This window comes from Myotis lucifugus, unplaced genomic scaffold, assembly GCF_000147115.1.
Source record: "Myotis lucifugus unplaced genomic scaffold, Myoluc2.0 scaffold_12, whole genome shotgun sequence".
Classification (NCBI taxonomy): Eukaryota; Metazoa; Chordata; class Mammalia; order Chiroptera; family Vespertilionidae; genus Myotis; species Myotis lucifugus.
In genome coordinates, this window is record NW_005871060.1 from 1,061,551 (window position 1) to 1,087,764 (window position 26,214).

Here is a 26,214-nt window from a genome sequence, read left to right on the forward strand (position 1 = left end):
GAGTGGCTCTGTGGCTGACACAGACCCTATGGAGCTGATGGCTGGGGTGGTGCCTCTCCCACAGCAGACATTACTTTACTAAGGATCCAGTCCCTTCCCATTGACTTTAGCAAGTGCTCACTAAATGCGCTCTTCCTGCCTTCACGCTGATGAGCCATTTAACAGTGTTTTTGAAGATAGAAAAGCATTCATATGCTCTTTCATATGCATTAAGCATCACTTTGCGTAGTGACGGTCTTCATATAGTGAAATTAGTTGAGTGTAAATTATTCCCAAGTCACTGAGCTATACATGAAAGCTTAATCGCTCCACATACAGAGCTAGAGAAAGAAACATACTATGTTCATAGGCTGAACGTTTGCACCTCTTCCTACTCAAATAATTAAATTCAACACGTGTGAATTGAGATCCTAGTCCTCGTGGGGCAGACGGTTGGGTGCTGAAAAAAGGCATCCACTTTTGCAGAATACTAGAGGTCTTTTAGTACTCTAAAAATCTCAACCCTAATATTCTGAAGTTGTATCTGTGTCTAGCCCTCCATGGCATAAAGGTCTTCCTTAATTTAAAGTAGTTCAGTTGCTTGGCAGCATTTGATCCAATAATTTTTGCCTGTGGCAGGGAAGTTTTAGTCAAGCATCATTAGCGAGCTATTTACTCATTAACACACAATTAAGTTTTTTTTCCCCAAGAGTTCAGGAACTTTGTGGGGTGGGGAAGGCATAGACAGATGTTTGTTGGCTTTTCATAAAAGCTATTTTATAAAAATCAGTCTTAAAAAATTGGTCTTAGAAAAATAATAACTCATCAACAGATTATCCATATAGTAAACCCATGTCTTCAAGGGCTGATTGTGAAGCACAGAACCAGACTTGCCGGCTGTGGCAAAGCTTCAATGTGCTTTCTTTTCCAAGATAAGCAGGGCCACTGAGCTGAGGTCTTCATTTCCGGTAGCATTTGTTCCCCTTCTCAGGTTCCTGCAGCCCCGTAGAGGCGTCTGTGAACCCAGGCACTCTAACATGAGGCAGCAGGCAGCTAACCAATGCCCATCCACTTCTTGTTGTGTGTGTTGGGAGCCCTGGGTTGCTCTATTAATAGAGTCTCGGATGGAGGGAAAACTCTATCAGTCTCAGAGGAACGTCTCCCTTCTCCCCACCCAGCTCCTGGGCAGCCAGCGGGGGCAAGTCTGCACACTGGGTTACTGTTTCTTGTCCCCCGTCCCCCACAGAGGCAGGGTTCCTAGACGACAAGGTCTATGACAGCACGGCCATGGGGCCTGGCTATGACCGCCCCTTCCAGTTTGACCCCAGTGTCCGGGAGCACAAGACCATCCAGCTCTACAAACACCTCAACCTGAAGAGCTGTGTCTGGACCTTTGATGCCTATTACGACATGACCGAGTTAATTGACGTCTGTGGGGGGTCCGTAACTGCTGACTTCCAGGTGGGTGCACCGGGGGCTTGTCTGAAGGCTGTGCACTGGGTGCCATGTGAAACCTGTTTGGTCCTAAAGCGTTTCTGTTAACACTTTGCATCCAGTGGCTCCCAGAACGGGGCCAACCAACTAAGGGAGTCTGTACAGTCCCTCAAGTGAGACCTCAGCGGTAGTCCTGCCAGAGGGTCCTCTAAATCTACTAATTGGAGGCGTGGTAGGGAAAATGTTCAAATTAATGTGGAAAAAGCTTACTGTCTGGCACAGTCATTTATATAAAAATCTAATGCTTGCTTTTCGGAGTATATATGTTTTTTTCCTCTGGGTATATTTTGGAAAGCCAAAAAGATTTATATTTTATGGTAGAGTGTTCCCTTCCCCACCTGGGGAAATGAGTCAAAATGACAGGTAAGTAGAACACTGTCATCCTAAGACTAAGGGAGAGATAATTTTTTAAAACACCTTGATTTTATATCTATTCAAAACGGACAACCCTTGTAAATATAGACCCTTTTTGATAGTCATTAAATATTAGTGACAAAAGAAAATTTTATAGCAAGAAGCCACTTGGGGGGGCAGTTATATCAAAGGGACTAGACTAATGCATCCTCATGGGAAAAATAATTCTAAAGTATTTCTCAATGAACTGAAAATTACATGTGGTCTTCATTTCAAATCAGGCTTAACCACACTAACAGGGGGAACTTGTAGAGGGACTTAGACTAATCATTTTGGAAAAGTGCCTTTGAATCAAATTTGTTTTGTTTGTGATGCCTCTCATTTTGGTTAACTCATTTTGTGTACACGACTGCCCTCTGCTGAGTAGAATTTTAAGGCATTCTTAGGTTTTCTTTTTATCACTGCAAATCTATACCCTCCATTCACTTTTGAAAATGCAAAACTGAATGATTGGTTCCTCCCAGGCCCCTCAAAAGTTAGTATTCTCCATGATTTTACTTTGATTATGTTTCAGGCTATTTTGTTCAGACTATGCTTGAAAATCTCAAAGATAAGGATCTTATATGTCCCACTTCTTAAACCAACATAGAAATAATATATACATAGAAATACTTCATCATTGTCTGTTTTCTTTTTCTTTTTTTAATCCTCCCAAGGACATGCTTAGAGAGAGAGGGAAGAAGGGAGAGAGAAAGAAAGAGAAACACATCGATTGGTTGCCTTCCATATGCTCTCCAACTGGGGATCAAACCCACAACCCAGGTATGTGCCCTGACCAGGAATCAAACCAGCAAACTTTCAGTGCACAGGTTGATGCTCAACCAACTGAGCCACACTGGCTGGGCCATTGTCTGTTTCTTTACAAATAGTTGAAACAGCTGATATATGTTAGAAAGACTATAGAACTTAGAACCAAGCCCTACTTCATATCTTTGTCAAATATCAATAGGCTTGAATGAGACATAACCGCTCTGAATTCCCTCTGAAATAGTCACTAATAATCTCAATATTAGAAGACATCTAACACATCTGGCATAAAATAGGTATACAATAATAGTTATCAGGGATGTTTTTCTTTTTTAAAATTATTAATTAATATGAAGGTTAAAGGAGAATAAACAGAAACAGAGAAGGAAAAATTAATTTTGCCCATCAACTCAAGAAGTTATGGAGATTCTAATATCAGAGATTTTTAAACGAATATGGAATTAGTAGAGTCTTTGGGAAAATTTCGTGCCAAATTTTAAATCCCTGACAACATTGAATATGAAAAAATACTTTAGAAAAATAAAGTTTGATGTCCTAAATAATAAAGCATTTGGCTCTTTCCCTTACTTACGCATGGAAACACCCTACATTTGTATTTTCAACCCTAAAAAGAGAAATACAGTGTATTTGGCCAGTGAAAAAAAATAAAATTGTTTTAGACTAAATTTTTTGTTAAAAAAAAGATGTATTTATGAAGAAAAATAGAAAACATTTTAAAATGAATAAACCAACTCCCCACTCATACACACATGTACACAGTTAGCCTCGACGTGAAGCCTTCTGCGCATGTTCTCTCTCCATCCAGTTTTTGTTCATTGCATAGTAAAATGAAAACAGGAATTCCCTTAGGAAGTACGATGTTCTGCCTTTTCAAAGTTATTTCAACACAACATTGTATGAGATGGCAAATTATCCAAGCATACGCAGCTCTGAGCCGTCGGTAAGTTTCCTATAAATGAGCTGCGAGTGCTCACTGAAACATCCAAGTCAGCCACACATTCATCCCCGGGATCCAGACCTGGGCATCTTCCCGAGTAGGGTTAATTCAGGCTCTCCTACGGCCACTGGAAAGTACGGTCAGTGAGGGGCTGCTGTGTATTGACAGTACATCCTAGGTCTGTGTTCAGCCCTTTAGGAATAACTGAAACTGTCAAGTCTCAGCCAAGGCTTTCAGTGATTGAACAGGGGAAACAAAGCTCCTTCTCGCTCTTTAAGAGTTTTTGTCCAAGTGCCACCTCCTCAGAAAAGCCTTCCCAGATTACCCTGCGTAAGAAGCACCCTGGCCACTTCCATCTCTTTATTTTTTAAGTTGACGTATCTTCCTTACTGGACTGTAGGTTCTGTAAGGGCAGTCATTTAGCTTTTCCACTTTGAGGGCCCAGCTCCTAGCCTGGTATCTGCCACAATCGTGGGCACTTGATTAATAGTGATTGAGTGAGTGACTGATGGAGGGAGTGAAGGTGGAGCTGAGATGTGATGACCGTCTGCCCTTTTGTCCCAGGGAAGAAATAACCTCCCTGTGTGCACTCCGTTTGCTTGGCAGGTGAGAGACTCTGCCCAGTCGTTCCTGACCGTGCACGTGCCTCTCTATGTGTCCTACATCTACGTGACGGCCCCCCGGGGCTGGGCCTCCTTGGAGCACCACACCGAGATGGAGTTTTCCTTCTTCTATGACACTGTTCTCTGGAGAACAGGTACACCCATTGACACCTTCACTGTTCCTACCTTATGCTCCAGCAAGATTCAAAGAAAAAATAAGTACTGACTTTTAATAGTAGCTGCATTCTTCATCCTGTTCTATGTCCAGTCCAAGGAGGGCTGCCTGGAGTCTGGGAAGTGTAGATCTGTGGTTCCTGAAAAAGAAGGAGGTCCATCCATGTGGATGTTGATGCTAGAAGACCTCCAGGGGTGAGAAATTGGGCCCAGGTAGCGAGGGGCCCAGAGTAGAGGATGGCAAGTGACAGATGGGTCCTGTCCTGCCCGTTAGGGGTTCCAAGGAGTGTGGGTTCTTTTGGATCATAATCATGTTCATTCTCTTTTTAGCTAAAAAATGGTGGGATTCACATTTAAGGAGCAAGAGGAATCTTCAAATTAGATACATGGAAATCAAAAAATATATCAAAAGCAACTTAGCTCACTTTATTTGTCTGGCTTAGAGTTTGTTTGCTCTTTTGTGGCACTCTTAAAAGTAAAAAAAAAAAGACTTTAATCCTACTGTTACTTCAGGGATTTCAATGCTGAATTTTTAAAATGACCTTCACCTCAGGCTTGCATTGGTGACAGCCCCTCAGCTGGGAGCTCACGCCTTCCTCATGTCTCCCCCACCCCCCTTCTCCCACTGCCACCACGTGAATGCCCCTTAAAACTGCATGATCCCCCCTCCATTCACTCCAGTGGGTCTCAATTATTTTTTGCCCTTTTCCATTTTCAGTGTCCTAGACTTCAAAAATTACCCCCAATTCATTTCCCTTCCTTCTCCTGCTCTCATTCTCCCTCTGGCCTTCCCAGCAGTGATTTTACTGGATCTGAGGCAGGCAGATCTGAGGAGCTTTCTTTACATGGGCCTCATTTCTAGTCTTGGAAAGTATAGTCCTTTCTTCTGTAAATGCTTTAAGCTCAGATCATTTATTTCCATTATATTTCTCATAGGAAAGTAACTTCAGGAAGTTTTCATACTTTGGGTTAGTTAAGTCCTTGAGCTTTGGTTTGTTTTCTTTAACATTTTCTCCCCTTCCTTTGGTTGCTCGTTAATATTTGGTCAAACTGAACTCCTTGGTGTCATGATTGCAGCTGCACTTGCTAAAGCTACAGCTTGCTCATGTCATGCCATTGTATCTGGCCTTCTGGGCTCACCTTTATTTCTTCATTGGCCTGAATACTGAATACAGGCACCATGACTTTGTTTAGGGTTTTGTTAAGTCCTAAAAGGTGTCCCAGTGGGGAACAGAAAATATACTGTGAAGCAGATGTGTTGTAACCACATCCTGGAGGAAAGCTGATATAAGACGTTTTAGGAACCACTTTTTTCTGAGCCCTGGGCTGGAGGCCCTGCATCTGGGCCAGTGGCATTTACAGGAACTGTGGAAAAGAACAAAGTAGAATGAACTGTCCAGATGTTTAGAGATATTTAATTGGCAAATGTCTCTAAATAGATTCTATGTTTATGTGAATATATAATTTTTTCCTTAAGCTACATTCAAAAACTGTGTTTATCTACTTAGAGGTGTCACTGGGAAAACTTCCATGTAAGTTACTGTCTGGGAGGTCTTCTCCACACCCTAACTTGGATGTTTTGTGTATGGTTGCCTGCCTAGGAATCCAGACAGACAGCGTGCTCTCTGCAAGGCTTCAGATATTAAGAATCTATATTCGAGAGGATGGCCGACTCGTCATTGAATTCAAGACCCATGCCAAATTCAGAGGTAATGTCAGGGCTGTTGTTCTCCTCAACTTTATTTTATTTTATTTTATTTTATTTTATTTTATTTTATTTTATTTTATTTTATTTAGTTGTGTGCTGTGTATTTTTTTTTAATTTCATTGACTTTTAGAGAGAGGGAGAGAAACATCTATCGGCTGCCTCCTGCACACCCCCTACAGGGCATCGAGCCTGAAACCCTTATTGGGCATTGAACCAGCAACCTTTCAGGGAAGCAGACAATGCCCAACCAACTGAGCCACGCTGGTCAGGGCTCTCCTCAACTTTTTATTAAGAAACATTTTGAATATAGAGAAAAGTTTAAAGACCAGAACAATTAAAAGCAAAGTCAGTAGTTGTTAACCTTTTGCTATGAGTGTGTGCACATGCAAACATGCACACACATTTTTTTGTTGCACCATTTGGCAGGCTGCATGTCAGGTTACCCTAAGTACTTCAGCAGCCCTCTCCTGAGAACAAGGACATTCTCCTACACATCACAATAGCATGACTGCATCCAAGATATTTGACTTGATCCAATAATATCAAGTCCCTGTTCATATTTTCCCATTGTACCCCAAATGTCTTTTCTACTTGTTTTTATATGAGATTATATTTATTTTATATCTGTTTATATAAAAGGAAGAATCCAATCAAGATTCATCTTACATTTTAATTGTTATGTCTTTTAATATAGTTTCTTTTAATCTAGAATAGTCTCCCTACTTTTGTTTATTCATGACACCATATGACTGCAGTTTTAAAGAATAGAGGTGCCTTGCTGAGTAACATTTACCTTTTTAATCAAATTTATAATTGTCTACCTCCACCAAGGACTTGAGTGGTGCTAAATAAGATATTTTTAACCCAAATTTGGTATTTCTATTTATAAACCACTGAGACCTTTCTATGGTTAAGAAACATGTTGGTTGGAATTCAATGCTAAGTTTATTCAATGTGGATTATCACATAAGGACCCCTACTATTATGGATGTACTCATTAGCCCCATTTCCACAAGGCACATTCATCCTATATAATAACTATGATCATAATGGCCATCACAAGTAGGATGATGGACTGAGAGGAGGTGCTATGCTGTCCCACCAGTGTAGAATATATTCTAAGGACGAGAGGGTGGATATTACCTTAGTTGTTTGATTGAAGACTACTAATTCAGTTCTAAGATGTGTAGGACATCTCTGTAAGTACAATAAAGCTCACAAGTAAGCATGTGCTTTCCCTTTAAATAGGACAGTTTGTGATGGAGCACCACACCCTGCCAGATGTGAAGTCTTTCATAATGACTCCAGACCACCTGGGAGGAATGGAATTTGGCCTGCAGCTACTGTGGAGTGCTCAGACCTTTGACTCTCCTTATCAACTCTGGAGAGCCACAAGCTCTTACAACAGGTGAATAGAGGCACTCACCGGGTAGGACTGACATGTTTGCAGATCCTTTCAGGAGCTTGGGAAATAGGGCTTTTCTTCAAAGGCTAGATTTCTTTCTTTTTAAATTCATTGAGGTGACATTGGTTAATAAAATTATAGGTTTCAAGGTACATTTCTATGGTACATGATCTGTATGTTGTATTGTGTGCCCACCACTCAAAGTCAAATCATTTTCTGTCTCCCTTTACCACCCTACCTCCACCCTCCCTTCCTCTGGTAACCACTATACCTATTGTCTGTGTCTGTGAGTTTTTGTTTGTTTATTTGTTGCTTCAGTTTTATATCCCACATGTGAGTGAAATCATATGGTTCTTGACTTTTTCTGACTTATTTCGTTTAGCATGATATTCTCAAGGTCTGTCCATGTCGTTGCAAATGGCAGTATTTCATTTTTTCTTATGGTTAGCTAAGTAGTATTCCATGGTGGATATGTACTACATTTTTTTATCCAATCATCTAATTTCTATTTTAAAAGGAGGATGTATAGAAACAACACTGGCTAATAGAGAAGAAAGCAAATGTAGCTCAGATTTGAAAAACAAAACAAAACAAAAATTGGAAGTACTCACCTTATTCTAAGGGTAAGACCAGGCAGAGCATACATGACTTTTACTCACATTCCATTGGCTAGAATTTAATTATATGGTTCTTCTGCCTGCAAGGGAAGCTGGGGAATGTGCCAACTAAAACCTTAGTGCAAAAAAGGAATTTCATTCCAATTGCCTCAGGCAGGGACAATTCAGGATCCCTGATTATTAGGTCCACATGTCACTCCTTATGGCCCAATGTTCTATAAAATAAATAACAATATGTATTCCTTCCCACACCCAACACAGAGGTAGAATAGAAATTGGATAGATACAGTAAATTATCTCATTTGTAAAAGGGAAAAATAGGAAAATCAAAATTAAAAGTATTACCATAAAAAGAATAGTGGGAAACCAGGAGTCTGTCTTAAATAATATTATCCCCATGTTATAGACTGTGAAAGTAAGGTCTATATTTGCCATGGAGATGTTATTCTAGCTTTATAGTTAAGAAGTGTCAGCCCAGCTGGTGTGGCTCAGTGGTTGAGCGTTGACCCAGGAACCAGGAGGTCACCAGTTCGATTCCCGGTCAGGGCATATGCCTGGGTTGTGGGCTCGATCCCCAGTGTGGGGTGTGCAGGAGGCAGCCAATCAATGATTCTCTCTCATCATTGATGTTTCTATCTTTCTCTCCCTCTCATTTCCTCTCTGAAATCAATAAAAATATTTTTTTTAAAAAAGAAGTGTCAGAATTATTTTCAAAAAGATTTCTTTAATTATAAACTTTTGGTCTTTTGAGAGAGAGGAGGAGAGAGAGAGAGAGATTTGTTGTTCCACTTATTTATGCATTCATTGCTTGGTCATTGTATGTACCCTGACTGGGGATGGAACCCACAACCTTGTGTTTATTGGGATGATGCTCTAACCAACTTAGCTACCCGGCTGGGGCCATAAACTTTTGGTCTTGTGTCAGGTATTTTTGTGTGTAATGATTCCTTTGAAATCATTATCATGAGATTATGCATGTAATTTTCCCAATTTATAGCCAAGAAACTGTCCTCTTTAAATCCTCTGCTGACTCCCCACCACCTCCTAAAGTCCAACTCTTTAAAGGTACAAGGCCATCCCCTCCCTTCTAGCCTCATCTCAAATCCAGCCTTCTCACCATATTCAATATCTCACCAAGCCCTAAACCCACATTCCATCTCTACCCCCTGCCTCTGCAGTTCCCTCTGCCTTTCCCCCTTCCTTCCTCTTACAAAACTCCAACTCCTCTGAGCCACAACTCAAATGCTGACCCTCTATGACACCTTTTCTGACTCCCTTTCAGTACTAGAAGCTCCTCCCCCTTGTTCCCACTTTGTTTCAGCTTCTACTATGACCCAGCTCATCCTATATAATAAAGAGGTAAAATTGACCATCACACCCTTGCACAAGATGGCCGCCCCCATGTGGTCAAAAGATGGCTGCCACAAGATGGCCTGTAGGGGAGGGCAGTTGGGGCAACCAGGCCTGCAGGGGAGGGCAGTTGGGGGCAATTGGGCCTGCAGGGGAGGAAGGGCAGTTGCGGGGGGGATCAGGCCTGCAGGGGAGGGCAGTTAGGGGCAACCAGGCTGGCAGGGGAGTGGTTAAGGGGTGATCAGGTTGGCAGGCAGAAGCAGTTAGGGGCAATCAGGCAGGCAAGCAGTTGGGAGTCAACAGTCCCGGATTGTGAGAGGGATGTCTGACTGCCAGTTTAGGCCCGATCCCACAGGCCTGTCCACCCAACCTGCCCTCCCCTGAAGGCCCGATCGCCCCCACAGGGATCGGGCCTATCCCAGCAGTCGAACATCCCCCGAGGGGTCCTGGATTTGAGAGGGTGCAGGCTGGGCTGAGGGAACACCCCCCCCCCCCCCAGTTCACGAATTTGTGTACCGGGCCTCTAGTCCTATATAATAAAAGCCTAATATGCTAAGTATCTAGTTGACCAGTCAGCCATTCAACCAATCAAAGCATAATATGCTAATGATATGCTAAGGCCCCTCAACTGTTTGCTATGACGTGTACTGACCACCAGGGGGCAGACACTCTGACTGGTAGGTTAGCTTGCTGCTGGGGTCTGGCCGATTGGGACTGAGCAAGATGAGCCGGACATGCCCTGGAGCCCTCCCACGGTCCCTCCCCAGCTGGCCAACCTCCCGTATCCCTCCCCAGCATGCACCCTCTCGCAATCCGGGACCCCTCAGGGGATGTCAGAGAGCCGGTTTTGGCCCGATCACACAGGCCAGGACCAGGGACCCCACTGGTGCACAAATTCATGCACCAGGCCTCTAGTTATATTATAATAGTCTAAATAGACTCTCATTTTCCACTAGATAGTGAGCTTCCCAAGGGAAAGACATGTTTGTTTTCTCTTGAATCCCCAGAACTGTAGGTTTTAGCACATGTAGGTCCTGAATAAACATCCCATAGGAGATTCTATTTGCAGTAAGGAAATAAAATATATAGAAAAATTTCAAAGTGAAGAAAAACACCACAAATTCTGTGCTCTGTGCACGGTGAGAGACATTGAAGCCCAAGGCCATGGTTGTCCAGGGAATGGAGAGCCCAAGATAGGCTGGGAGCTGAGCATGGCTTCCTGGGGGAGGTGGGCCAACTGGTACTGCAGGTTTAGATGTGGGAAATGTCTAGTTTTTACAAAGGAGGGGGAAAAAGCTGTATGATTAAAGACTTGCATTTAGGACGGTGTTTGGCATATTGGCAGGATAGTGAAGAAATTAACCTAAATGGTATTTAAGGATGGGGAAAAGTGGGGCTGTGAGCCCGAGAGAACATGAAATTTATCTGCATTCATCTGTCTAACAAATATTTATTAAGCCTTTGCTATGTGTCAGTGAACAAAATAAATATCCCTGCATGCAGCACTGCGAGTAAGAAGACACAAGAGTAGGAATAACACACAAATATAAGTATTAACATGTTAGAAGGTGGTGAGTGGTGTGGGAAATAAATGGTACAGAGCAGGGTAAGGGGACTCAGGAGAAGGGGATAATGTCATTTTAATTAGGATGTTCAAAGTAGGCCTCACAGGAGGTGCATTTGAACAGAGACTTGAAGGAGGGAAGGGGCTTGCTCAGCAGATTATCTGGGGAAGAGGTTTTAGACAAAGTCCCTGAGGTCATGGCAATAAAGAAGCAAGGAGATGGGGTAGGGCCAGGGGTGGGCCCTGTAGGCCAGGGTGTGGACTTGGCTTTTAGTGTGAACCACTGCAGGGTTTGAGCAAAAGTCTGGCCTGACTTTTTGAAAGCCAGGGTCAGGCAAGTAGAGTTCTGACTAATTAGGCGTTTCTATTAATTAAGGGTTGCTATTCACCTTATACATGTCAATTTTCATGCCTTTCAAATATGGTGTACAAAGTTTCATTTTCTGCTTCTCCAGGCTTTACAGGAAGATGCGAAAACTGTGGACATACAGACATACATATTTTCAGGGCAGGGCATGAACGGCCCTAGAAACTAAGCCCTGAAAATTTGCATGGTTTGTCTAAAATCATATGAGCAGCCTGGCTGGTGTGGTTCATGGCTGAGCGTCAACCCAGCCATGAACCACATGGTTTGATTCCTGGTCAGGGGACATGCCCAGGTTGCAGGCTCAATCCCCAGTAGGGGTGTGCAGGAGGCAACTAATAGATGATTTCTGTCTCATTGATGTTTATATCTCTCTATACCTTCCCCTTCCTCTTTCTGTAAAATCAATAAAATAAAATATTCAAAAAACAAACATTCAGCCCAAGCTGGTTTTGCTCAGTCACTAGAGCGTAGGCCGAGGACCCAAGGGACTCAGGTTCAATTCCAGTCAAGGACGCATACCTCAGTTTCAGGCTTGATCTCACACGAGTTAGGGTCCATGTGGGAGGCAACCAATCAATATGTCTCTCTTACATCGCTGTTTCCTTATCTCTCCTCGCTCCCACTCTCTCTAAAAAAGTCAATGGAAAAATTTATAATAAAAATAAATAAATAAATAAAATCATACAACCAAAGCAGAGGCAAAGCAAAGCCCTGGTTTAGACTGTCTCCCGTGTTCTACCCAGGCCCATTCCACTAATCTGATCCCAGGATGACCTATAAAAGTTTTATTTATTTAGTTAGTTAGTTAGTTATTTCCAAATCTTTGCTAGCACTTCAGTACTAAATAGATATAAAGAATACAAAAGAAACGGTGAAAGAATAAACACGTGGCTGTGAGGACCGTTTGCAGATTGCGCCCAGCAGTCTAAATTAAGATTCACAGGCCTGCACTCTTCTGTCAATGGATGGCAGCCTCCCAAGGCCCTTGAAGAATCTCCTGGAAGCTTCTGGATGTCTGGCTGCCTTCCGGGCAACCTGCCAGGGCTGGACTATTACTCTATGGCAAGTGTGGGAAATGAAGTAGGCGAGGGTGCAAATGCCCATGTCCTCCATGTCGTGACCTGCAGAATCCTGTGCCCCACCGTAAACAGGGCCATTCCCAACGAGTAGTCTCCTATGAGAAGTGATATTGTTCTCCAACTTCAGAAAGTGATGAGGCTGTAGTTTGGAAGAGGATTGGATGCTAATGAAATGGAGTTCGGGGCTTCTTCTGTAGGTAGGCATTTGCTACCTCTTCCGTGAGAGCAGCAGCCGACATGGTTATGTGTTAATAAATAAAGCTTCTGCAGTTAAGGATGCTAGGGTTGTCAGTCAACAGGAAACATAAACAGAAATTGTCCAACAAGTTTAGGGAATCTATAGGAAGTGGCCAGTTCTACTTTGTCTTCACCTGAGCCTGTTAGGTTTTTATAAACAGTGTGTCTTTCTAGCTTTCCTCATGAAAAGGACTTGAATAGATTAAAGTAGCTCTATTTAGCAGCTGGCTGATACTCTGAAGATTAGAATGATCAGTGATGACTTCCTGAAAATTGTGTTTGCAGACTCATAAAGTTCTTACCATCTGAAACTGTTTCTGGGTGAGCAATCGGTAAATTATTCCCTCTAACTGCAGTCTGCTCTGCATGTTTCCAGGAAGGACTACTCAGGGGAGTACACCATCTTCCTGATCCCTTGCACCGTGCAGCCCACACAGCCGTGGGTTGACCCAGGAGAGAAGCCTTTGGCCTGCACTGCACATGCCCCAGAAAGGTAGGGAAATAGTGTCGATCTTCATTGTTAATGAATTTGCCTACTGGATAACAGTTATTTGTAATCCCAAAACCAATTTGGCGGGAGGTGGGGGTGCTTTCATGGTATTTAAGAACATGCACAGTGGCAAAATGTCGAGTCCCCTGACACCCATTCCCAGCTCAGGCTGAGCAAGGCAGTTGTCCGCTGTCATGTTTCAGCTCCCATACTGCAAACAGGTGTCCTTCTCACAGTTTGTTTAGTGCCATGTTTGAATTTTTGTCCTTTTCATGGGTGATTTCCTTGTTTAAAATGTCTCCTGTCCGGCTGGCATGGCTCAGTGGTTGAGCATTGCCCTATGAACCAGAAGGCTGCAGTTTGATTCCCAGTCAGGGCACATGCTTGGTTGCAGGCTCCATCCCCAGTAGAGGGTGTACAGGAGGCAGCTGATCAATGATTCTCTCTCATCATTGATGTTTCTCTCTCGCCCTTCCTCTCTGAAATCAATAAAAATATATTTTTAAAAAAACAACAACACTTAAAATGGCTCTCAAGTAGAGTGCAGAAGGGCCGTCTGGTGTTCCTAAGTGCAGGAAGGCTGTGATGTGCCTCGGGGATGTCAGGTGTGACTTTCAGTGCTGGTGCCGTGAGTTCTATGTCAGTGAATCACCAATATGTACTAAGATGCCTTTAAGCAGAAACACGCATAAGACAAGTCAGCTGTTAATCAGTTGATGACCATATTGGGCCCAAGGTTGCAGGAACTCTGTCCTGTATTCCCCCCGGGAGCAGGGTCAGTGTTCACTAACTCAGTGTTCACTGTGACTTCACAGACCATTATTACCACAAATAAAGAGAATCAACTATGCATCAGCTCATACCCACCTCAGACCTGAGACTGAGTCATATCTATGTTCATTCATTCAACCAATACTTACTCAGCTATTATGTGCTTCGCTCTGGCCTGGACTTGAACATTCTAGCAGGGATTAAAGGAACCTCTGCTCTCAGGCAGTTTATCACCTGATGCCCCCTTTCTAAGAGCGGAGCAAAGTGAATTAGAAACATTTCTAAGGAAAGATGCTGAGGACAGAATTTGACATTATTACTAAGAGGAGACAATTTGGAATGGTTTTCAAATTAAGAGACTGAGCTGGCCATTGGATTTGGTGATGTGGAAGTCATTGATGACAAAGGGCAGGTTCGGTGGACTAAGGGAAATAAGGCCTGATTGGAGTGTGTTCAAGGGAGAGGCAACAACGTGGGGACAACAGGAAAAAACAGTGAGTAAAGGACGGCAGAGGATAGAGGCAGTGGCTAGAAACATGAGGTGTCAATGGAGGGTTTTGTTTGTGTTTTAGGTTGAAAAGTATTTCAGGATGTTGTATGTTGGTAAGAATAACCCTATCGGTCTGTGATGGGGAATTTGATGGCTGTGAGAGGGGGAAATCTGCAGAGCCAGGTCCTGGAGTAAGACAGGGGCAGAACCAGGACAGGCTGGCCTTCGCTAGAACCAGAAAGAGGAAGGCAGGCAGTCCGCGGAGACAAGTGGAGGGGGATTCGTGGCTTGGGAGGGTAAGGAAGACAAAGTACATATTTGATTGGATCTATTTTCTCCAGGAGGAGCTCTGAGGTTTGGGGAGAGAAGAGGAAGTATTTTCTCAAATTATCCTCTTACTGACTTTTTCTTTCTCCACCTTGCTTTATTGTAAGAATAGCATATATAATATATAAAATGTACAAAATACATGTTAATTATATTATCAGTAAGACTTCCAGTCAACGATATGCTATTAGTAAAGTTTTGGGGGAGTCAAAAGTTATATGCACATTTTCGACTGGGCAGATGTTAGCACCGCTCCCCACATTGTTCAAGGTCAATTATACATACACTTGTAACACCTCACCACAGTTAAGATAGTAAATATACCTATTTCCTCCAAAAGTTTCTTCATACTTCTTTGTAATCCTTCCCTCCCATCCCACCCTAACTGCCGGGGCTGACCAGCAGACCCTGAGCAAGGGATGAATGAATTACTCCCACACAATGTTTGCTGTGAAAGAGAGGGCTAAGGGACTGCCTGGCTAAAGGAACCAGGCAGCCTCGTTTGCCTGCCTCATTAGGCTTTTATTGTAGCAGCAGTTTGAGATAAAGTTTATCTTTTAGATACAATCAGTAGGGTAAGTAATTTTGGGAGGACACGTGTTTGTAATGTCCTTTAAGCAAGGACACCCAAAGGTTAAGCATAAGGATTCCAGTAAACACCTGGGGGTCTGCATGTACACAGACTTGTTTGGAAAGGTCAAGGAATAATTAGGGGCACCGCCTTCAGCACTCCCCTAAGTTGGAATCCTGATAAATAGGGCAGGCAGCCTTCCGCACACTTCCCTTTTCTAAGAATGTCTTCCTTACAAACTTTCCAACCAAGTCTCATGCTTCCCAACACCTAACCATTCCTTATCCTAGGTACCCACTGACCTGTTTTCTGTCCCTACAGATTAGTTTATATTTCTAGAAAGCTATATAAATGCCACCATACAGTACACATTCTTTCTCTCTGGCTTCTTTCCCTCAGGATGATTATTTTGATCCATTCATGTGTTAGTATATCGGTATTTTGTTCCCGTTATTACTGGATTGTATTCCATGGCATGGATATGCTACAATTTGTTTGTCGATTTATGGGTTGATGGACATTTGGGTTGTTTCCACGTTGTGGCAATGATAAAGAAAGCTGCAATGGATATTTATGTATATGCCTTTATATGGACATATGCTTTTTATTTTCTTGTGTAAATGCCTAGGAATGGAATGGCTGGATCATGAATGTTAAACTTTTTAAGGAACTGCCACACTTTTCCCAAAATGTTTGCAAATATGTAACAATGTGTGTCCATTTCCCTCATGGGTGTGTCAGAGTTCTAGTTCCCCTGCACCCTGGTGAAAGTGGTCAGGGAGGTCTCCGTGTGGTTTCAGGATTAGTGAGGGTGTGTAGAAGAAGAGGAGAGCAGGAAAGATAGGAGGTGCTAGTTAGAGAAGTGAGGAGTTTGAAAATGAGATTTTGGAGGTGGTGCATAGTAGGACTGTGAAGCATGGGTGTCTTCAAAGAGCAAGCTCTTTGGAGGTGAGGACGTCAGGAACTGGGAGGCTGGGACGTTAGATGGTTCATCCATTTGGAAACTGAAATCACCAGGAGCGATGCTAGAGAGCACATAGTCAGCCAAATGTGGGCGGGAAGGTGACCAGGAAAGTGGTAGTTGGCTGCAATAAAGGGCAAACATGACAAATGCTGGGGAATCTTACTCATATATTAAAGTTTTTAAATTGTGAAATGTTTTAGATACTCAGAACACCATATATAGAACATATATAAAACCTCAAGAAATAGAACATTACCTGATGTGAATTGCAACTGCAGCGAATTGAATATCCCCTGGGCTGTGATACGGATGATAAAATGAATGATACTAACTACCAGTGACATTAATGACCATGTGTGGAGTGTGGACTAGGTGGTGGGCCTGCTCTAAGCTCTTCACGTTTAATTCTCACTACAGTGATTCCCCCACAAGATTGACACTGTTTTTTCCATTTTTGTAACAAATGGAGTCAAAGAAAAAAAAAAGAAATAGAGCATTACCAGTAGCTTTTAAATACCCTCAGTGCCCCTTCCAACTGCACTCCCTCCCCCTACCACGAAGGTAACTGCTAGCCTGAGGCTGTATTTCTCTTCTCTGGTTTTCATGGTTCACCTCATATTTACTTTTATGTGGTTTTACCTGATGTGTGTGTGGGGTTTTTTAAACTCTATATAAAAATTTCAGCCCTGGCTAATGTGGCTCAGTTGGTTGGAGCATCTTCGGCACATACCCAGGTTGTGGGTTCTATCTCTAGTCGGGGCATAGGCAGGAGGCAACTGATGGAAGTTTCTCACATCGACATGTTTTTTTCTCTTTTTCTCTCTCTCAAAATATATGTAAATACATAAATAATAAAAAAATAAATAACTTCAGACTGCATGAATTCTCTTTGCAGCTTTTTTTTTTGGCTCAGTGAATCATATGTTGATTCATAAGTGAATCTACATTTGTGTTGGTTCATGTAGCTGTGGTTTGGTTTTCATTGCGTTAAGGTATTCATTGTAGGAATATCCCATAACTTGTTTACCACTCTATTTGGCTTGTAATTCCAGATTCTCTCTATTACAAAGGATATGATATGTGTCTTTTAGTGTATATGTGAAAGAACTCTTTCTCCAGGGTAGGTGCTGGATTTTTTTTGTGTGTAAAACAAGACAGGAACACTGGTGTGAAAATGGCAAAAGGAGCAGAAAGACACCAGCCTGTCTGCAGGCTCAGCGCCGTGTGGGTGAGGGAGGCTGCAGGGGAGGGTGTTGTTGAGTATACTGAGGCTTCGGGGTTGGAAATCCTTCCCCATTATTCCCAGAGTGACTTTCTCCTTGGTCCTCACCTTGCTGTCGGTCATCTCTATGGCTCTATGTGGATGCAATAGAAGTATAACACAAAAACAATCAAGACAGACTCAGGGAACTCAGACTTCATTCAAAAGAATTGTGTTTCATATTATGCCTAATTTTGTGAGCTCTGTCAAACATTCTAACCTTATAAATCATCGTCATCATCACCATCGCGAGTCCATTGTTCCTTCTGTTTAATCAATTAAGATTTATTGAGTGTCCTATGTCCCTGGCACTATGTGGATTCTGGTAATGCCACTATTAACAAGAAAAAATGGTTTCCCTGAGTCAGATATATGAGCTCTTAGTGCAACTAATGGTTATAGCAAAGCTGTTGAAGTAGGGGCAGCCCTGGCTTGTGTGGGTGTCTCCTATACCCCAAGTTCCTTCTCCAACCCTTTCAAATCTACCCACTGGAGCACCTTCGATAAAAGTAAGGAGTAGTCAGATGGGCTCTATTGGAAGAGTAAAGCGTTAAAATCATCGTGCATGCGTTACTCTGTAACAAATATGTGAGTCTGGAGCTTGGCTAGCATTGAAGATACAATGGTGAGCAAATAGATATGGGCCATGAAGTAGATTTCAGTCAGATAGTGACACATTTCACCAAAATATTAAACCATGATCAGTACTACAAAAGAAAACTAATGAAGTTCCTCTCCTATACACATCTCTTCATTCAGTAAATATTTAGCACCTGCAACAAAGCACTGTTCACAATCCCGAGAAGGGTGGGGAGGGGAGGACAGCTCCAATGACCTTTGCAAAGTTGACCTGCTTTCAAGGAGCTCTTGTTTCTTCTCCCACTTTTAGATTCCTGATACCCATCGCGTTCCAGCAGACCAACCGCCCTGTGCCAGTTGTGTATTCTCTCAATACTGAATTTCAGCTCTGCAATAATGAGAAGGTGTTTCTGATGGATCCCAACACATCTGATATGTCACTGGCAGAAATGGATTACAAAGGAGCCTTCTCAAAAGGTGAGTTGTTCCCTTCGCCTGCACAAAGAGACCGTGGCTGAATGCGAGAAGTTTTCAAGTAAACCCCTGGACCAGCATCTCTGCTCATCAGCTTTCAGTCAACTTGCCAGTGAAGATTCCCTCAGGGTGGATGCCTGTGCAGCCAGCATGTAGTCAAAGGAACAGACCCGTGTTTTTCCTTCATGTCATCCTATATAATAAAAGGCTAATATGCAAATTGTCCCCTTGACCAGGAGTTCAACTGGGAGGGGCTGGGCCAGCTCGCCAACAGCCTGTGGCCCCTCCCCCCAGCCAGCCCTGCTCCCGATCGGCCTCGGCTGGACCCCACCCCTGCAAGAATTCATCCACCAAGCCTCTAGTTTCACAATAAGATCACACACTTGGCAGTATAGTCATTGGCAGTGTGGCACTGTGGGAAAGCACTGGTCTGAGTGGTAAGAAGACTGGAGTTTCCAACCAGATTCTAACACACTGACTCTGGGCAGGTTGCTTTATCTCTCAGTTCCTCAGAGAGATTGCAATATGACCCCCACTGCCTGCCAGCCTCAAAGATATGCCAAACTTTCCAACCATGATGTGCTCTCCATCATGCTTTCTCTGCTTGTAATGGTTCCTCTGCCCCCTCCTTGGCCCACACATGGTTCCCTTGACTTTTCAAAAGGCTAGCTCTCTCTCTTCCTTCGGGTCTCTACTTACATGTTGATCTTCTCAATAAGCCTTTCCCTGACCACACTGGACAGTCTAACAGAGACCTTCATAGTTTGCACTTTCACAGAACACTCTTCAGTTTTTATAGTGCTTGTCACATTTTTAATATTTTATAATATATACTAGAGGCTCAGTGCACAAAATTCGTGCATGGGGAGGAGGGTCTCCTCAGCCCAGCCTGCACCCTCTCCAATCTGGGACCCCTCGGGGGATGTCCTACTGCCGGCAGTTGGACATCCCTCTCACAATCCTGGACTGCTGGCTCCTAATTACTCACCTGCCTGGTCGCCCCTAACTGCCCTTCCCTGCCAGCCTGATCCCCCCTCACTACCTCTGCGTGCCAGCCTGATCACCCCTAATTGCCCCTCCTGCCAGCCTGGTCACCCCTTACTGCCCCCCCCCCTGCTGGCCTGGTCACCCCCAACTACCCCCCTCTGCCAGCCTGGTTGCCCCTAACTGCCTCCCTTGCCAGCCTGGTCACCCCACGCAGCCTGCTTGTTCAGTCATTTGGTCGTCCCTCACTAACCGCCCTGCCAGCCTGGTCATAGGCAGCCATCTTGTGAGGGCATGAGGGTCATTTTGCATATTACTTCTTTATTATATAGGATTATTTCCATATTTGTTGCCTATCTCTACCAGTAGACTGTAAGTTACTTGAGAACAGAGACTGCGATCAAATTTGCATAACATACCACCAGTGCCTGGGTGCCCAATAAATATTTGTTGAATGAATAAATTAATTAAACAAGATCTGCCTTTCCTCTCTCAATTACCCCTTCTGCCTTTTTTTTTTAATCTTCTCCTCATATCTGAGTTTTTCTCTCATCCTAAAAACACATTCAAGTCCTGCCCTTAGCAGGAAAAAAAAAATTCTCAACCTTACCTCCACTTCAAACCTTCTTTTCTTTTCTTTGAGGAACTTCCTGAGGGAGCGGTGAGCATACACTATCTCCATGGCCTTTCTTCACAGTCAGTGCTCCGGCCACCCATTGCAGGCTGGGTTTGTCCCACCACCACTCAGAACTCTCTCTTGTCGATGACACTAAGTCCATGGATTTTGACACATTTTTTTCTATTTGGCTTCCTTTTCACCACCTCACCTGACACGGTCTTGCCTCTCTGACCACTTCTCACTCTCCTTCCCTGGGACTCTGTTCTCTGCCCTGTGTGTGTTGTTGTCCCCATGTTCTTTGCTTGGCTCCTTCTGTTCTCCTTCAGTGCTACCTCTGGCCATCCCCATGGCTTGTCCCATCTGTTTACTCTGAACCTGGTAGAGTCCTACTACTCCACAGCCATTCCACAAAAGTGACCTTATTCCTGATCTCGCCTGAGCTTCATTCCTCATTTCCACGTGCAATCTGGAACCACCAAGCCGCTCCAGTGGCTGTCTTTCAGACACCTAGCGATGTCTGGAGCTGGACTTATCTCCCTCCAGTGCTTCTCCCCTACCCACTGCCCCGCTGACCACATCCCCATGCTCTAGGTGCCCCAGGAAACAACCTCAGGGTTATCCTTCTCTTCTTCACCTCCCCATCCCATCCATCAGTGAAATGAATGGAATCCAACTCCTAGACATTGCTTGAATCCACCCCCTTGCCTCTCAGCTATAGTTTAGCTATCTCTCACTAGAGCATTAAAATAGCCCTTATCTGATCTCTGTGACTCAAGTCTCTTAGGTTCCTCCATTCTGTTTTCTGAAGCCCAGGTGTGTTGACATTATGCCCAGGCTTAAAACCTCCCAGTGTTCCTTGTTACTTACATACTTAATTCCAAAATCCTCAGCACCATGAGTCTATCTTCACAGGAGTCTCTCCTGCTGGAGCTTCTACTCGTCCTCCAATCCAATCACACTGACCTACCACAGAGCAAATGCTCTGGACAAGCGTTTGGAGGCAGATGGATTTGTGCTCAACTCCTGTGTGTCATGGCACAGACAGGAAAACTTGGATGAGTTATTTTAAACAGGGGTAATAATTGAACCTATCTCTTTGGGCTCATGGGAGGATTTAAATAAGACTGTGCAGCTGAAGAATTTGTTGCCACATCAGGCACTAAGTGCCTGGGACTCATACCCTTCCAGCATTCAGTATTTTGTACTGGAGTTTCTTTCCCCTAGAATGCTCTCCCTGCCTCTTCCTTCCATCTCAAATGCTCTATCTGACAAACACCTACTCATGTTTCAGGATTATGCTCAAATATCGTCTCCTTGTTATAACCTTTCATACCTCTCCCCAGGCAGATTTCTTTGCTCAGCGACATGCTTATTTAACATCATGTACCTTCCTCTATTGTGGTTGACAACAGCATAGAGTTGTGGTGGTTAATAGTGTAGGTTGTAGAGCAGTGATGGCGAACCTATGTGACACGTGAACTCATTTTTTTGGTTGATTTTTCTTTGTTAAATGGCATTTAAATATATAAAATAAATATCAAAAATATAAGTCTTTGTTTTACTATGGTTGCAAATATCAAAAAATGTCTATATGTGACACGGCACCAGAGTTAAGTTAGGGTTTTTCAAAATGCTGACACGCCGAGCTCAAAAGGTTCGCCATCACTGCTGTAGAGCCAAAGTACCTTGACTTTGAATCCCACTTCCTAACTTTGTGACCTTCAACAAGTCACTTAACCACTCTGTGCCTCGATTTTCTCATTTGTGAAATTGCCAGTACCACATGAGTTCTTACATGGGAAGGACTTAGTTCAGTACCCAGCAAATAGTATAAGCTTGATAAATGTTAGCTATTTAGCTATTACTTAGCTATTATGACTGTTCTCTCAGCTACATCTCACTCACCTTTGTATTCCCTGCACATAAAAGAGTGCTTGGCACACCTTAAATGCTTAATTAATACATTTTGAATAAAAGAAGCCCGTGGATTCATAGAGCTCTTCATAGAAAGATATTTTTGTCTCTAAGAGAGTGTGTTAAATCCTTTCTACCCTTGACATTTCTTTCTCGTTAAAGTCTGACCTAATTAATGCTGCTCAATCTTTCCAGGTCAAATCCTTTATGGCCGAGTACTTTGGAATCCAGAACAAAACCTTAATTCTGCTTACAAACTCCAGCTGGAGAAAGTCTATCTTTGTACTGGCAAGGATGGCTATGTGCCTTTCTTTGATCCCACGGGGACCATCTACAATGAAGGGCCACAGTATGGGTGCATTCAGCCAAACAAACACCTAAAACACAGATTCTTGCTGCTGGTATGTAACTGTTCATGTTAAAGAGATGACACTTGAGTAGATTTTCTCAGCTCTGAGTCCTGTCTAAAGCTAATAGAACTCCACTCTTTATGGTTTTATATATTTGTGTGTCTAATTATATATATACATATTATTGTTGTTGCTTCTCTCTGATCAGCTGAATTCTAGTACAGATCTGATGGTATGGTGGGTAACAGACAAGCTTTTATTAATGTCCCAGGAAAAGGAAAGTCTAGCGCAGTGTTTCTCGAGGTGTGGTCCAGAGACCCTGAGCATCCTCAGTACTCATTCAGGGAGTCCACAAGGTCAAAACTACGTTCCTAACAGTATGATGACACTTGCCTTTTTCACACTCATTCCTTCATGAGAGTAGAAAGCATGAAAGGTTTATTGATATGATTTCAGATTCCACATTGTAACTAATATTTTTAAAATAGCACTTATCACCTTATTGATAAAAGTTATTGATAAAAGCTATTAAAATATTCTTCCCTTTAAACTGCGTAGCTGTGTGAGGTCATTTTCTTCATATAAACAACATAGCACAACTGACTGAATATAGGAGTTATGAGAATCTAGTTCTTTTCTAAAGATTTGCAAAAATATAAAGCAATGCCAGCTCTTTTTGGGGGAAGGTGGGGTTGAATATAGGTATTTTCTCTAAAAAAATATGTTCCTTATGTTAATATGTAATGGATTTTTCACTGCCATTTTAAAATGAATTCGTAAATAGTATTTCTTGATTTTTCAGTGTTAACTTTAATACAGTAAATACTAATAGATACAAACCACATAAACAAAAGGCTTTTGGGGTCCTTGATTTTTAAGTGTATAAATGTTTCTGAGACCAAATAGCTTGAGAGTTATTTGCCTAGGATGCCCCGCTCTCTGTGTTTTGAGATCACAGAGGCCGCCAGGTGTCCTCCCTTGGAGAGGGTGGTGGTGCCCAGAGGCGACCCAAGGAGAGGGCTTCTGCTGTGCATTCTCTCCTGACTGCAACCCCAGGCAGGTGGAGAGGACCTTTCTCTTCCCAGTGACTGCTGCTGGCCAGTCCAGTGGTCCCATCTTTCTAAATCTCTCTTTTTTTCCCCCTGAAAATCTAGGACCGCAGCCAGCCAGAGGTAACCGATAAGTACTTCCATGACGTGCCCTTTGAGGCCCACTTTGCTTCCGAATTGCCTGATTTCCACGTGGTCAGTAGCATGCCGGGTGTGGATGGGTTTACTCTGAAAGTAGATGCGCTCTATAAGGTGAGTGTGAGAAGAAGGCCACTTTAAAGGCAGCAAGAGGAAGACATATCATCTGTGGACTGTCAGCTTCTTCATACAGCATCTTGCTGGCACGTCCTTTTTATTGTTGTTAAGCTTATCATTCACCCCAAATTTTTACCATCTACCTCCAATACGACAAAGTAATGGTAAAATTATTTAATTTGCATCTAGTCTCTTGTTATTGTGTGCATCCGGGTGCCTACCATATTCTAGTTTTTCCTAATTACTTTTTATATTGCCTGCCTTCTGGGCTCTATTTTCACAAGCATGTGGAAAACATTTAACCAAATCATAAACACAATACAATAATTTAGAATGGCAATAATAAGTAGTATTTGATGAGCAAAAATTCTCTAAGTCCCAGTAATAAACAAGAACTTCCAAGATCAAATTCCACTTTTTTCTGTCTCCAAATAGTAATCTATGACCTTAGATTTTAGAACTATTATCACTCTTTGGAAGTTAGTTCAAAATCATGGAGGGTTTCAGTGGAGCCAGATGACATGGCAATAAAATACTGGATGTTATAACTGCTCAGGGGATGTCCAGGGAATATTCAGATTTAGCAAATTTTTGTCAAGTATCTGCTTATTATGCACAGAGTAGGTGTTTAGTGAATAAAGTATCTGCTTAATATGCACAGAGTGTTTAATGAATATTTGTTGAATGACTATTTTAGCTAAACTTCATCAATAAATAGTAAATTAGCATAACAAACAATTAAAGGTCCCTGGGAATAAATGTGGTTATTAATACTGTTACTTCTCTATAATCAAGGAAGACCAACAAATCATAAGCATTTATCAGCTACAGAGAAATAAATTCTTAGGACTATTCTATACACAGATAGACAAAGAGAAAAAGAATGTGAATAGCTGGACCAGGATCACCCTAATTTAGAAATAAAATGGAATCCATAAACTCCATAATATTTGGTTGAATTCTCTAATGGTAAACACCAACCATTGCAAATGCCTTTCTTGAAATGCATCACTTGCATGTATCCATGGAGGCTTACTAGTATGGTGGCAACTATCTTTCCATTTCCTTTTGTCAGAGGCGTCTGTGGGCAGCAATGACATGCTCGGTTTGTCTCCTGTTTTCCTCCTTCTGCAGGTGGAAGCAGGACACCAGTGGTACCTCCAGGTCATCTACATCATTGGCCCTGACACCCTCTCAGGGCCCCGGGTCCAGCGCTCTCTCACAGCCCCTCTGAGGCGCCACCGAAGGGACCTGGTGGACCCCAGTGGCCGGCTGGCCCTTGCCGATTCCCTCATCTATGACAATGAAGGGGACCAAGTCAAGAATGGCACCAATATGAAGTCCCTCAATCTGGACATGCAAGAGCCCGTTGTAGCTGCCTCTCTGTCCCAAACGGGGGCGTCTATTGGCAGTGCGCTCGCTGCTATCATGCTTCTGCTTCTGGTGTTCTTGGTGGCTTGTTTCATCACCAGGAAGTGCCAGAAACAGAGGAAGAAACCGCCCACAGAGGACATTTTGGAGGAATACCCTCTGAATACCAAGGTGGAGGTGCCCAAGCGGAGCCCCGACAGGGTGGAGAAGAACGTGAGCAGACAGTACTGCACCGTGCGGAACGTCAACATACTGAGCGACGCCGAGGGGGCGTACGTGTTCAAAGGTGCTAAAGTGAAAAAATTGAATCTGGAAGTCAGAGTTCACAACAATTTACAAGATGGAACAGAAGTTTAATGGAGGAGACCCATGTGTATTTTTTTCTAAAATCATTTTTATAAAACGGGAGAAATACTGGTATTTTTATAATCTTGCAGATGAAAAGGGAAAACTATAGCTTTGAGCAGGGGAAGGCACACATCACTTGCATCATGAGCTACCTCATTCAACAAAGAACCACTAGAACCCCCAGAGTACTGGAGTCGCTGTTTCTGTGGCTCCCTTTAGTAGTCTCAGTAGCTGCAGTTACTCCTGGAAGGCCGATCTTCGAAAGCAAGTGTGTTAGTGTTAGGACGGGAGGTAGAGCCTTAGGTTAGCTGATGCAGTTCCGAGGACGGGGAATGGACAGTGACATCTCAGAAAGTGACCTTCAGGCCTTTGGTTTCCTCCCCCACTTCCAGCTTTCTTCCACCTGGGCTTTTCCTGGGCCTCTGGACAACAGAGTTCAAATGGCTGGCACCCAGATTCCATTCAAAATTCTGCTAATCAGCACAATGTTGTATTTCTCATTGCATCCACTTGACAGCCTGCACTCACTCCATGGCCTCTGATTGCACTTTGCCATTTCCAAAGTCCTTTTCACCTGGGGGTTCGAAGTGCTCCAGATACTCACAGGAGAAACCTCGGGCTTGGCAGGAGGGGGAGCTGAAACCTACAGAAAGGAGGGGCCTGGCAAGCACCTCAGAGCTATCGTGTTTCTGCACTGCACCC

The 26,214-nt window shown here is 43.2% G+C and overlaps 1 protein-coding gene across 1 annotated transcript in view; it reads left to right on the top strand.

The window, feature by feature from the left end:
* Positions 1-25,521, top strand: part of FRAS1 (Fraser extracellular matrix complex subunit 1) — a 268,392-nt gene extending 242,871 nt beyond the window's left edge. The window contains 9 exon segments of the mRNA XM_023750302.1: positions 1,226-1,440; positions 4,199-4,349; positions 5,970-6,077; positions 7,325-7,484; positions 13,072-13,188; positions 18,459-18,625; positions 22,335-22,540; positions 23,644-23,790; positions 24,928-25,521. Coding sequence (XP_023606070.1) covers positions 1,226-1,440; positions 4,199-4,349; positions 5,970-6,077; positions 7,325-7,484; positions 13,072-13,188; positions 18,459-18,625; positions 22,335-22,540; positions 23,644-23,790; positions 24,928-25,521 — 1,865 coding nt within the window.
* The last annotated feature ends 693 nt before the right edge of the window (positions 25,522-26,214 follow it).